The sequence below is a fragment of the Alosa sapidissima genome, chromosome 7 (assembly GCF_018492685.1).
Source record: "Alosa sapidissima isolate fAloSap1 chromosome 7, fAloSap1.pri, whole genome shotgun sequence".
In the NCBI taxonomy this organism is placed as follows: domain Eukaryota; kingdom Metazoa; phylum Chordata; class Actinopteri; order Clupeiformes; family Clupeidae; genus Alosa; species Alosa sapidissima.
The window spans coordinates 14,044,511-14,059,510 of NC_055963.1; the positions used below are offsets into that span (position 1 = coordinate 14,044,511).

Here is a 15,000-nt window from a genome sequence, read left to right on the forward strand (position 1 = left end):
CATGTGGCCCCTGTGTCTGGACCGAGTGCCTCTCCATCAAACACTCTCTCTTCTCTCTCTGGTCTGCTTTACTTCCTCTCTTCTCCTTGTCTCCTCTCCACTCGGGGCCGGTAACTACCAACAGACAGTAGCACTAGCAACCACCACTGCTGAGTCGCAAACAAAGCTTCTTTCAGCTGTAACTACCTGTTATGAAACACTGCCCAAGTGCAGCTATAATAACCAATGGGAAACTCGAGCACTATGTTCTAATAACAAAGAACTTGTCCGAATCCCACAATGCAGTGACATGGTACATGACAACAAACAAAACATGCAAAAACACACACACATATACACACACACACACACACACACACACACACACACACACACACACACACACACACACACACACACACAAAGGTAAACAGAGACAAGGGCAGCCTCCACCTCTCCTCCTCTTGTCCAAAGCCTAAAACAACATAATCCGTGATTGCTGCTGCTGACGGGCGTGCGAGTGAGTGTGGCTGTGGCTTTCCAGCAGGGATTGGGAGACCACAGCAGCAGCAGCAGCAGGAAGACCAGCGGTAGGGGCGGCAGCCAGGCTGCTTCAGTCACATGGTGAGCACTGATCAGCAGACACTCCTACTGTGTCTCCACCCACCGAGGCAGCAGGACAACAACAGCCCACTGGACACAGGGCTCACGTCCATTCATATGTACAGCATGCCTCCACTGCTGCATCTGCTCATGGATCTGGTGTGGGTTTGAATGGCACATTTTACTATACTATTACTATACGCACTATACGCAGGCAAAAGAGAAATGATGATGGTTCACACACACACACACATACTGTGCTATTGTCTGTGTGTCTGTGTCTATTGTCTGAGACCCAGTACGCCACACATGCCAAGGTATGACAGGGCACTGGGTGATTCAGTATGTGGATGATTCAAATAAAGCCGAGTGTGTTTCCCTATTTTAAGGCCACTCTGACCGTGCACATCAACAACTCAAAGCATATAAATGCCATGCTCTTTCATCAAGCATAAAATCCGTCTGCCCCAGTAACTTAGAGGGTCCAAGCTTCCACATTAAAACCCCTCCATTCGTTTTTCCCCTCCTGCTAACATCATTATGCCACCGAGGGACCGTCATCGGCGCTGTCACTCCCTGCTGGAACGGAACAATCACCCCTGCCAGGAATGACCGAGCTTTCCATAATTCACAATACAGCACATCCATAATGGATTTGAGCCACTCGGGTGCCTTCATATTGAAAGTTACATGGCTCTCAAGAGTTGTTTCCAATAACTCGGAATTATTCATGGCGGAGCAGGACAAGGGAACACCAGCAGGGCTGACTTGTAGAGGCCCACGCTCCGCAGCGTGTTTATTTCCAGCGTTCCCTGTGTGCCCCTCGGAGCTGCTCTGTGCCCCTGACCCCTGACACTGACTGGCAGGAAGGAGGGAAGTCTTTTTTTTCCGCTGTCCAAAGGCAAAGAGGGGACGGAGTGGGAATTATAAATCAGAGGAATGACCTAAAAGCTCTGCACTTCCATACAATGGGCCATATGTGTCCTGGTTGGGTGTTAGGAGTTTACTGCCGTATTCTATCCATAAGGTTTTATTTTTTCAGTTCATACACATTCAAACATATGTTCAGTTAGCCAGCCCCACCTTAAACTCCATGCCATTCAGTACTATGGACTTCAAATAGCATTTGATTAATAGGTGCAAACTAGAGCATATTTATAAAGCATATGGAAGAAACTGAGATAATTGTACAGGTTCTGTTTGGGGTTAGGTATAAAATATAATAACTGCATATAATGGGCAGAAGAAGCACATGCATCTCTTTATTACTTACAGCAGTACATAGTATGCTTGTGTGGAGACCATAATGAATGAATGAATATTTCGTTTACAAAGGTGCATAGAGGAGAGAGGATAAATAATGTCTTCAGAGGAATCTGGGTGCCTCCTCATGCTTCATCCTCTTTGTTTGCAAAACAGGGTCAGAGGTCAACAAACACACCAGCACGAGTCCAGACCCGTCCGCAAGGACACTGAGTCACAGCTTGATGTAATTAATAATTCAGCGTGATTAATTGAACGGCTGTTAATTAAAAGAGCACTTCAGGTTTTGGGCTGAGGCTTTGTCTGGCTGTGCCTTCTGCTAAGATCAGCAGCTGTGCTTAACCCACTGCTATCACACAAACAGTCATATCATCACTCAATCTACAGCGTTCCAAACCCGCTACTTATTTTAACTCAACCAAATCTGATTAGGCTGATAACCAACTTAGATTCTTGTCCAAGAAGATTGTTTTTCATGGTGTTATTTAAAACAGTTTACAGTATACATGTTTTGCATATTTGTAAATTTTGTTTGCATATACAGTATATGTACATATTTGTTTGCATATTTGTTTGTATATATATACAAAACAGATTTATATTTGATTATGTTTCTCACACATTTTTGTGTTATCTTTGTTTCCTCTTCTTTTTAAACATCAACCAGCCAGGTACTGAAAATGAAAACTAGCTTGCACATCTAACCCTGGTACATTTGCATGGCTTATTTAAATCAGCATGTTAATAAATGTACACTGTCACTTCTAAATAAACAAACAACAATACTGGCTGAAGTTGTTATCTGCTATCTGAAAGGGTTCTGCCAATAATACTCACACACGTTCATCTAGGATAATCGTTAGCATATAACACCAGTTGATGGTGTTGTCGAGCAATAATGACCATGAGGAGAATGATGCTGGTTATCATAATAATATTCCAGTGAAAACACTGATGGCTGATGTACACAGTTTGACGTTGTGGGTTGTAATGTAAGCGGTACCTCTGTTCCCTTTACAATGTAAACATAATGCTGAGCCTGTTTTGATGTGACATTAGATCTGTGATGAGAGAGGTGAGAGACAGAGAGTGACAGAGCTAAAGATACAGACACGCAGAGAGGCAATAATTGAGAGTGCGTGCCTGTGTGTGTAGTGTGTGTGTGTGAGAGAGAGAGAGAGTGGTGGTTGGGGGGGGGGGGGTTGGGAGAGGAACCAGTCATCGATTTTACTGTGGTTATTGGATTCCTCCCACTGCCTGCTCACTGTAGATCTATGAACCAATTAATGTGTGAGAGAGACATCTGACACCACAACCAACACACAGACACAATGACAAGATCAGCCATGCATACTCTGCCATCACTAATGAACACAATGGATGCACCCTACTCGCCAGCATCCATAACAATGCACACCCATTTACAAACACACACATACACACCATGGCACTAAAAATACAGACACACACACACACACACACACACCATGGCACTAAAAATACAGACACACACACAGACACACACCACACCAAACAACATACTGCTTAAGGGCATGTTTTTACAGTGCTGATGTGATGCAGTATGCAATTGGCACAAATCACTGTGCTATCTACATGAAAGTACTTCCACTTCACCTTAGCTTCTTACAGTACATGTCTTTTCCCCACATCAACCACTACACTATCATTAAGAAGAGAGGCTACTACATATATTTCACACTATCGCATGACAAAACACCAATACCAACATAACAGGTAGGCCAAGAGTACCACACACACACACACTAAAGTCATCAACTGTGAATCAATTCTGCACATGCTGCTTCTGTGCCCAAGAGGGGCAATTCTTCTGACCCACTTGTAACAGTTACAGCATTCACTGGCAGTGGGTACATGTGTATTGACTTGTTGCCACACTGGTAGCCACATCCCTGAGCTTGTGAGTAGGCGCTCTATCCCCTCCTCACTGTTTTTAAAGATCGTATTGCTTGTATTTGAATTATGGTAATTTTATGAATATTTGCTTTGTCTAACGAACTTCTTTGAATGCTATGGACAATTCCGAACTCTTGCTTGAACGCACTCTGCATCGCGGAAGCCCTGCGAGAGCAGGAGTGCCAATGAGAGACATTGAGCCCCTTGCACGCACACACACACACACGGGCACACACACCCACACACGCTCACACAGCCGGCGCAGCACAAAGTTTGCCCTGAGTGTGTAACACCAAGCACACTGCCTGCTTATGAACAGAGACAATTGTTTGCCTGTCACCTTCGGGTTTTGGCGAGTGAAACGCCAACACGGAAGTTAACGCTTGCTGCGCTAACAGTACCAAACCAGCCGCTACATAAGTCTCCATATTCAAACAGCCCTGAAACATCTCCTGCATACGGGTGAGGTACCCACTCGCATGTAACACTGCACACACCACATTATCTCCCTGGTCATTATAAACAAAACGCCATACTTACCTCTTGTGTTCCTCCACCTTCAGTCACCACTGCCAAACGGAAACATGCGCCATTTGAGTAGTATTTGTAATGCCATCTTGACTTTGGGTATGGGGAATGATGTCGCGAAGGGGGGTTTGGAAGTGTGCTTTGTGTTGCTATGCATCTGTTGAATGTTATATGTTTATGGGCTTTACGTGTAGCGTAGCAAAGATGTGTGGGATGTGTTTGAGGTACATGTTATTGTTTGGTTTGTGTTTAATGACTTCAACACTGTGGTTATGTACAAATATGATGGTGATAATGGTACAGTCTAATCATGTGTTTAGTCAATTATCTTGTTAGCCAATCATGGTGTGTCTGAGCATAGTGGACTGTATAAAAACCCTGTTCAGTTTGTGTTGTGGTTTGAGGGTGTAAAGAGCTGACAACCTTCAGCGCTGCTGAAGTAAGTGGTCAGTTGAACTTAGTTTGAAACTGTAGTATTATAATTTGGTGCCTTCTCTTTTTGTATTTTGCCATTTTTGATTACCTTTGGACTTTTGATATATTTTTGGACTTTGCTATATTTTGCTATTTTTGAACTTTTTATTTTTTCTGTTTTGATGGTGGAGGACTAACTGGCACTGTAAAAATAAATACACTGGCAATTTTGAAATACAACTTTCTCAGCATTCCTGACATTTTTACCCCTTCTCTCTGATTTCCAACCGCAATGTTGTCCTGGCAAGTGAGGTGGCCACCAGGTCACTCGCAGAGCTATATCCATATGCCCTAACACCCAGTGTAGGAGAAGAGAAGACTGCAGACTCACTAGCCATCTAATCTAACTGTCTCATCTCTTAAAACACAAGAGGGTAGCTAATGAGCAAGCCCCAAGCTAAGCTTCACACCTAGAAGGTAAGCAGGTAAGTGGCAGCTATGCAGTCCAGCAGGAGAATGGATCAAGGCCGTTATCTGCCTTCCTGCTTGGAGTTGCTGCAGGAAGTGAGGGAGAGGACAGAGGGGGTGGTGAGAGGTAGCTCAAAACCCAAGGACCATACGGAGGCCTGTGAGGGCCAAAATGGTCCAAGCCTCTTCTATATTTAACTGTGTGTGTGTGTGTCTGTATAGTTGCCAGCTCAGCCACTACTCTCTTTTGCTCAACTCCCAAAGCGGCATCAAAGAGGCATTCTGCACTGATCGCACCAAAATGGTAGTAGCAAAGGACCATTGGCTTTAACAAACAACTGCTACCTACCTCCAGCACATGTATGGTAGTGATGGATTTTACATATGCGTTGTAAGAAACGAAAGACTACTTTCTCTGAATCATCATCTCACATTCCACGTGTTTTCTCAGGGGCTTTATTTTTTCCTCAACCGTCAGCTGTGCTAGCGTTGGTGTGAAATCTGAAGGTGTCAGACGCTACGTGTTAAGAAATCACACTCGGATATTTCAGAAACAAAAAAAAATACTGTCTGCATATATCTTCTATTTAAATTGCTCTCACGTGTACACTAAAATAGAGCTTAACGACTTAACACTGTTTTTTTTCTCTCTGTCTCCTAACCAGTTCGTAGTCGGGATGGGATCACACTTAGGGATCTGCGTGCTCTGTGTGAACAAAGGTTCCATTTCATCACAGTGAAGGTGACGTACTCTCTGATGATGCGTCTCACGTTCTCAACCAATGAGCCAATGAGCAGCCAGGCTCCTGAGACACGGTGTAATGTCATACAGTGTCATGAAGTCATGTGGAGTTCAGGTCTGCGCGCCCTACGTGTGGCTCCACAGGTCAAAAAAAGACCAGGCCGCACTAGAGAGAAGGCCACCATCAGAAATTCAGAGACAGAAAGGGAGGGAGAGAGAGAGCTAGATCATCCACATTATTTTCTTGCTAACCCTCCAACCCCTACATTTCACTAATTATCACAATTGCTCAAAGCAGATGAGCAGCACAGCCAACAGAGCTGCCTCTATGAAACATATCTGAGTTTGTTAAAAAGGTTTAAAATTTCCAAGCCATGATGATTAAGGCCTATAAGAACTATTTTGAAACAGAGTTTTTCTCATTTTGGACAGCTGCCTCTGTCGTTGGAGCAAAAACCTACCAGGACTGCTGCTTGGTGTGTGTGTAACCTTTAACTCACCAGGACACAGAGAGTGTGTGTGGGAGGGAGGGGAGGGGGATGGATAGATAGGATGAGAGAGGTGAAGGACAGAGCAAGGTGGCTCCTCATATCTTGGAGACGAGTCAGACCACTGGCCAACATGTCTAAGAGAAAAGAGGAGAGGAGTGGAGAAGAGAGGAGAGGACGGAGGGACAGACAGGTGGCCCAGGCAGGATGAAGGCGGGCTGCATGTGGTGCTGTGCGGGGAGAGAGGGGATGTGAGTGTGGAGTGGAGAATGGGAGAACCATGGAGCACGTGCCAGAAAAGCAGCTACCCCCGAGAAGAGCAACACGGCTGCAAGATCGCGGCTTCGAAACCGCCGCACAATCAACTAAGAGTGCACGCCATGAGATGTGAGGATTTCACATTAAGACGGATATACAAAGACACAAACACACACATAAGCACAGTCACTCAATGCACACACACACACACACAAACTGCACGAGATCTACACATCCAGTGAATATCCTACCGCTGCCATAAGACTGGGCTTCGTCTGAATGACGTGATTGAAAGGACACTCATATTCCCACTCGGTCCACTCCGCCGGACCTGAATCCGGCGGAATTTATTGAAATGTCACCTGCTTTGTCACCCCCACCATTCTGAATCGGTCCATTGTGCATCAGCGGAGACTGACCACAAAGGAGGGCTTGAGCGTCGCTTCTCAAAGACCTACTCAGCATGCAAGCGGGGCATTCACATCCCCGCTGCCCACACCAGGAGATGAGACAAGCCAAGGGCCTTGTGAGGCTCCTTTCTCCACTAGTCCCTCATATAGCCGCAATGGCAGAAAAGCCCACAGACTGCACGCACTCATCCCCATCGAAGCCAACCATTTACCTGTTTAACTGTGGAGCACCTGAGGTGAACAGCCCTAAATAGAAACACTCCATCATGATGATGGTGCTTTCATGGTAGGGGTAAAACATTTAAAGACTTTGACTTTGACAGCTTAAAGAGAAATGAAATGGAACCTACCCACTTTTGCTAATACTGGCTTAGTTTCAGGTAGATTGCAAAGACACAATACTTCCATAGGTAGTCTGTGCCCATATACGGGCTGTGTGGAGTCTACCTGGCATTAATAAGAGCGTGCGCCAGGCCTCCTGCTTCTTGCCCGTGTTCCCTGTTTTTAATCTTTCTCCAGGGGCCAAGAGGGGGTTTATCAGCAAGCTGCCACAGGATGCCAGCGTGAAATTAGAAATGCAGCCCTCCTTCAGAGAGTCTCCTCAGTGTCGAGATGGGTCATTAAAATGCCTATTTGATCAACTCGTTCTGTCAGTCTTAAATAGCACTTAAATGGCTGTTCACAAAAATGCGGCAGATACGATGTGCAGCTTCAAAAGAGTATAGGCGACTAACTAACTCATTAAACAAAAGCTGGCACATGTTTTTAGGACTAAGATCCTCCATTTCAAAGACCTGTATTGTCGCTCTAGCCAATAGTCCATCAATGAAATGAAACTGAGACAGGTTCAAGTCATATAAGCAACAGCGTTTTTGGAGCTATTTCAAAACCGTCTTTAGGCTCTCATTTGGACCGCTCATTAGTTAATGTGCATAAGCATAACCATACATTCATCTCTCCCCCTGACAGAGTAAATCCAAAGCAGAATTGAATAAGTATCTAAATTTAGCATCACGCTACAAAGGAGTAAAAAGACTCTTTTGGAGAGTGTTGGAGCTGACAAGGGCATAAATCTCCACTGCTATAAAAACAACCCAGAAATTCTTCATCCTGTTTTTAAGGGGATCTATGGGTGAAGTCACCTCAAGAGAGTAGCTTAAGCTTACAACTAATTCTCCAAGGAGATGTCTGCTATGTCTCAACCATGAACACATACACACATACACACTCACACACACATATATAAACATATGTGTAGTGTTATGCAGTGTGGCAAATTATGGGCCATTACCTGACTGCGTAGACTGACATTGGTACCATCCTGTACACGGCTTCGTTATCACCTCAGAAATATCAATTTCTAGTTGGATAGCACTGAGTTATACAAAATATCCTCAACTTGTACATAAATTGGTCATTATTCACCATAGATAGACTTCTAGTCTTATTAATGAACTGAAGGTAATTACAACATGCTACAGTAGATGAAATGTGCAGTACATCCTCTGAGTCCAAGCATTAGTCTAGCCATATATCATTTCCAGATTAATCACTCCAAAGTGAGTGGATGGCCCTAGGAGGGGTTGATTTCAGCAGGGCCAAAATTCATAGACAAGTACTTTAGTGGGCATGCATTTAATCAATTTTCAACACTCTAACACAGGCAATTGATATTCTGTTTGACTGGCAGGTTTTATGCAAAAGGAAACAACTTGTATATCTCTGTGGCCGGTCAACTGGGCTGTTCTAAAAAGTACTGTTATTCTCCTCATGAACAAGTAAAAAAAAAAAAACATATGCCACCATTTTAACCTTGTTCAACATTCTTGATATTCATTGAAATCCAACTGACAAAATACTGATTTGTTTATTTGATGTAAGACACAAGTAGTCTTTTCAGAAGTAGAACAGTAGCCTATCTAATAAATTAGTGATTGAAAGATACGAATTTGTTAATTATTTAAAACTATGACAAATGCAACTGGCCTTCTATATGACATGGTAAATAAACATGATAAAAATATTTGGGGTTAAAAAATCAATAGACAACCATAAAGAACATTGTCAATCAACATGATACAGGCGTTGCTTACCAGTATACAAGCTTGTTGTGGAGAATCGCTGGAGTCTTATCCGACGCACAATTAATGCACCACATTGTTGCTACCCCACATTCGGGTGCGTAACCGCTATTCCTTCTTATAAACAATTTGGCTTGAGCTCTCACAGCCCCTCCGTGTGACTGCGTAAGAGGGCTTCGGTTTGATACGCATGATTTCTAAATTCATGTTCTGTCATTTAGCGAAGAGGTGATGAGAATCGTCGAGCCTCCAAGCTCATTTTCTCATCGCTTCCCACCTCAAATCGCTACCCTCCTCCCTCTTTCATTCCTTTGAATCTCCAACGCGGCAAACTCTCTCCAGGCTGCGGGCTGCTCGAGCCAGCGTGACACAGCAGTCACGGCAATAACACAAGTGAAATCTAAATATTCGTTAACAATTCAAAGGCAAAGGCTACGTAGGGAAAACTTCCAATCTCTTCATTCTCTCTCTCTCAGGCTTCCATGAATATCATTCAACTAAAACGTATCAAGTCAGTTTCAAGGAAACAACCCAACTGACTGAACTGAATAACCAAATACACGTAGTTTGGATGTTTTTACTCAGTTTAATTAGGCCTATAGGAACTATGGAAGACACTTTTGATAAGATGTCACTGGTATTTGCTCTCTCTCTCTCTCTGCCACACACAAATACAGACAACCAATCCTTCTTGTACACAAATGAACACAGAGCCACACCCCCAACATACACCATCACATGCTGCTCCAAGCACCAGCATATCTCTGTTCTGACATTTTTTCCCTCTGAGTCACATCCACCAACTAACTTATCACATTTTGGTTTTATCCTTGCCTCTTCTCAAATGCATTTTACCTCTCTCATATGGCAACAGCCAGGAGGGGAGCTCACCAACCTCCCATCTTTCATTGTCATAAAAAAACAGAAGGACCAGTTCGTAGCCCTTGCCTTAAGGTTTGCCTTCAGCATAAACCTCTATAATTCATTACCATTCCAAAGATGCAGCCATTTTGGTGCCTCAACCCCCCTGCTCTATCCATCATCTGTAGCATTTGTCTGCTCTCTCTCTCTCTCTCTCTCTCTCTCTCTCTCTCTCTCTCTCTCTCCCTCTCTCCCATGTACACCACCAAAATATTTAGTTGTTTCCCATTTTTATTTTGTGACCTAACAGACAAGTGGAGGTTATTAAAACATACTAATATTTCATTTCCCAGTGCCAGCCAGAATGTTTTCTGTGTAGCAACTCCACCACACATGGCTTTACACGTCCATAAATCCTCATCACAGACGCTCCTATGTGACTGCAAGAGAGTGTGATGAGCCATGGAATTACTCATTATGATAATGGATATTAATATCACTTAAAGAATGGTGAGATAAACATACTGGATAGGTTACACAATGTATTAGCAAAGTCAGATGGAGAGTGGTCAATATAATAATGTCTGTGGTGGTAGCCAAGGCCAGAGTACCAAAATGGACTCCCTGGTGCCAGACCCTGATGGAGATTATATATTTTTATTTGGTGCTGACCACTGCTGGAGGATGAAGAATATGTATAGTTTCTGAGTGGCAAGTGCTAAAATTATTGTTTGACCCATTGATTGATGTGTTTATTTTTATCTACAATACAAGACACAATGAAAAATGCACTGATCCTGGGGTCCAAACACACACACACACACACACAGTACATGTGCAAAAACACACACAAACACACACACACACACACACACACACAACCACACACACTAATTGATTGAATGATCTGCATTAGCAGCTCTGCACGTCCGAGAGAGCACTATCAAGCCCCCCTGTCTAATTATTCATCCCGTCTATCTAGGTCAGTTGGAATTTTCAGTGGAAGTACTGGCACCTTAGAGCAATATTGGGTGTGGAAACCAAGCAAATATCAAGGGTGAATGGGTCAGACGTTGAGCAGCACTCCCCGCTCCTTGCGTGCGTTAAAGCCAAGCCGTGCCTCTCAGAGGTGGCTCAGGGTGGGGCCGCTCCTAATAGGTGTAAGAAATGCAAACTGTGCCTAAGAAATAAGCAGAGGAGGAAAAAGGGGGGGAGCAATGAAGTAAAGTCAATCAATAATGGAGAGGTGTTTTTTTCTTTCACTCTCTCGCTTTCTCTCTTCCCCCTTTCTGTTTATGCCTCCATTTCTCAGTATGTATTATTTAGACTTCAGCCATTCTTTTTTTTTTGGGGGGGGGGGGGGGGATTTTCTCCACCTCCTTATTTGGCCTAAGCGGTTCTCCACTTAAACCTCTGCCTCCACCTCTTCCCTCTTGCCATCCACCTTGTCATCCATCATCTTCAGCCCTGTCTGTGCCTGAGTATATCCACTGACCTCAGCATGGCCGATAATCACATTTTACATCACGTCACATCACGTCACTTGAGTTTCTCACACTATCAAATTTCCCTTTTTTAATTCATGTTCTCTCCATCTTATTTCTCAGTGGTATCATTTCCTCACCCCATCTTCTGTCTGTACTCATTTGCCCCATTCTTTCTCCTCCTCTACCTATGTGTGTTTTTTTTTTTCATTTCTTTATTTTCCTGAAGCAACCACTACTATCTGTTCCACATGTAAAGCCTGTCTGTTTTCCGCTGACTGACAATCACTCCATCAACTTCAGCGTGACGAAAAAAAAAGCATACACATGAAAAAAGAGGAAGAGAGAGAAAGGGGGAGAGGGAGGAGGAGGTTGCTTAGTGACGGTTGCCGTGAAACCAATGTGGGAGGGGTGCTACTTGCTGGAGTCAAGTGTGGTGTTGCCGTGGCGACCAAGGCTTCACACTGTCTTACTGGATTTGGCACAAGATGGGAGGGCCCAGGCTGTAATGTTGTATGGCTACACCAGTATAAATGTGTTTATTTGTATTGACATAGTACAACATGCCCTAAACAGCAGCACAGCCTAGAGTGCTATACAGTACATTATGGTTACATTCCAGTTTAATTTGTAGGCCTGTTTCTCCCATCTTATACAGAAAGAGGTCTCACAACACCGATTTATAAAGGAAGTAGGAAATATATTGTATGCTGGCAAAACAAAAAAAGCATTGTGAGTGTTTGAGACAAATTATGCATCCCAGAGGAAAAACTAATTTACCAAGATCTACTAGGAGTGAATTATATACTTCCACAACACAATCACACATGTTTCTGAGTGTGTGTTTGTAAAGATGGTGTGTAAGAAAATCATCCTTTGTTGAGCTGCTGTTGACAACAACCAAATTATTATGTTATTCTAAACATGGCGTTTTCAATTGTCTACTATTCAGTCAGGCAGACCATTTCAAGGTTTCACAGAGAAATAGATAACTCTCCCTCCCTATCACTAATTCATAGAATAACATAACAGGGAAATGTATTTGTAATATTTGTAATTATTTGAGGGAGCTATTTCTATCGTACTATACAGCACTGGAAACTAGAATGTGGTCATAAAATAATTTCTGGAATAGCTAGGTTTAACGGCGTAGTATACTTAATGTAGCTCTTAGCCAATCAAGCCAATGCATATAACACGAGAATGTCTAGTGAGAGAAAGGCACATACTGTACAGGTGCATCTCAAAAAATTTGTTCATTTTTTCCCGTAATTTATTTCAAAAAGTGAAACTTTCATATAATCTAGATTCATGACACATAAAGTGAAATGTTTCAAGCCTTTTGTTTTATTATTTTAACCTTGATTACTCTAATGTTAATGATTAAGGTTTACAGCTCATGGAAATTAAAAATCTAGAATCTGAAAATATTACAATACAGAATTAATACAGAAATGTTGACCTGAGATTAGCTCTAATTAGCTAATTCAAAGTCTATCCTGAGCCTTTAATCTTTCAGTCTGTGCAGGGTCATGGACTTTTTTACAGCATATTAAAACAGACACACTGTTCTGCTTTTTGCTTGTGGCCATGTCACCACACTCTGACATTCAGTTTTGGGTTGAACTTAGACAATGAGGAATTAAGATAGTGATGATGGTAGTCAAATGTTTAATTAACTATCACATCCAGAAAGCTGAGAGGTTCCATTCAGTTTCAGCAAGATGAGAGTTAATGTCCAACTGATCTCTCAAGATTGAAGTGTGGTTTACTGCTTCCTTAAAAAGCTCCTCTCTGCGCTTGCTAATGCTTCAGATAATGGCTGCTTCAAAGCTGTGTCCCTAACAGATGTGTGCCAAGCTGCATGAACCAACACCATGCATAATTGTGCCGCCTAAACAAGCACATTGCCTAACAAAAACCTCACTTTTAATCAGATATGCTCCTCCAAGCAGAACAGACCTCATTCACCACAAGGCTTATCAGTATGTCAGGGTCGATTCGGGTTTCATATACAATACTGCAAGAACCTGTCAGGTTAAATTATGTTGAATACAAATTATAACCCGCATTCACTCTGTCAATAGTGGGCATCCATTCCTCCCCACAGATCTGACACTACTGGCTATTTAAAAGGGGAGCATTGTGCCTTTACATTAAACTAATGGTGTAATATACATGTACGTAGGGGGCAGACTGCTAGATTAACAGGACAACATGAAGAACAGTATTATATGCATGTAAATACAATTTTGGGTGTTTCTCCACAGCAATCCATGTTGACATCCATGTTTTTTACCCCCTTCCACAGACAATACAACAACTGAGTGGAATCACAACCAGGCACATTCAAACAGTAACATACCAGATCAATTCAAACGGAAAGATATCAGAAACATTCAAACAACAACCTGCAGGATTGAGTGGAACTGTGAAAATAAAAACAGGGACAACCAGGGACAGAATATGTATGAGGGAGATTTGCGTCACACAACCTATTCTTCCCACTCCAAATGTCAATGTGTTATTACAATTTCTTCATCAGTCACAAATATTACAGCAGATAAAAAAAACTGCATTTCAAGGAGACCTTGGATCTTTCTACTTCATTCTTCATACAATGTGTCATATTATTTCTCTCTCTCTCTTTTCACTGTTAGACAGGAGCACATTATGTAACAGGTGTTCAGAAAGTAGTTTGCTGACAGCTACCATCCACTCACACACACATCTCTTCCTGGTAACTGTCAACTTCACTTACCAAAGCCTCTCAGACTGAGCAAAGCCTCACTTTGATGTGCACATTCACCGGGTTGATATTTAACTCCCCCATAATATTTGCCCATTGCTCTTGTACCACCAGCTAACCGCATTTCAAGTAGTCTGTTCCCTCTTAAAAAATGGATTTCAGACAACTTGCTGGTAATAGTGTGTTTGGCTTCCTAAGGGAACAGTAGGTGGCAATCTTCCACTTGACCACAGAGCCTTTTGCAGGCCCTTTAATCTTCTGAACATATTCTGTCACCCTCCTCCACCTCTGAATGGTATCTGTCTGGAGACTCTATATAACTCTATATAACTACTTAACCACCCCCCGTCCTCTGTCTCATAACACATACACCACACATCACAAGTCACGTGTGCGCAAGTGAAGGGGAAAAAAAAGCATACAGTTGCTGTGGAATTCCAAGGGTTACCGGCTGCTTTTTCTTATGTTGACAAGTTAAGCAAATGGGCCCTCTCTCTCTCTCTCTCTCTCTCTCTCTCTCTCTTTCACACACACACACACACACACACACACATTCTCTCTCTCTTTTTCTCTCTCTCCCTCTTTCACTTACACCCTCCCCCTCACTTCATTCCCATTTCCCTGACATGAAAGATGGAAGGCAGCGGTTCACTCAGGTTCTCTCCCACTGGATCTCCTAGTGGTCTGTCACCGGGCTTCGCGTATGTCACTCCATCAATCTCCGTCTCAACAACACC

General features: G+C 43.0%; 1 protein-coding gene across 9 annotated transcripts in view; it reads right to left on the bottom strand.

Annotated features, from left to right (window-relative positions):
- The window catches only part of LOC121712994 (IQ motif and SEC7 domain-containing protein 2-like), a 75,897-nt gene that overhangs the window by 25,553 nt on the left and 35,344 nt on the right, over window positions 1-15,000 (bottom strand). Inside the window, exon 1 of one of the 9 annotated variants that reach the window (XM_042097206.1) lies at window positions 9,182-9,842. The exons of 6 other annotated variants lie outside the window; for them this stretch is intronic. In XM_042097206.1, the coding sequence (XP_041953140.1) occupies window positions 9,182-9,246 (65 nt within the window). In that variant the 5' untranslated portion in view covers window positions 9,247-9,842. Of the gene's footprint in view, window positions 344-4,320; window positions 4,617-9,181; window positions 9,843-15,000 lie in introns of those variants that run through there. 2 more of the 9 variants (XM_042097208.1, XM_042097207.1) reach the window with 2 other exon arrangements.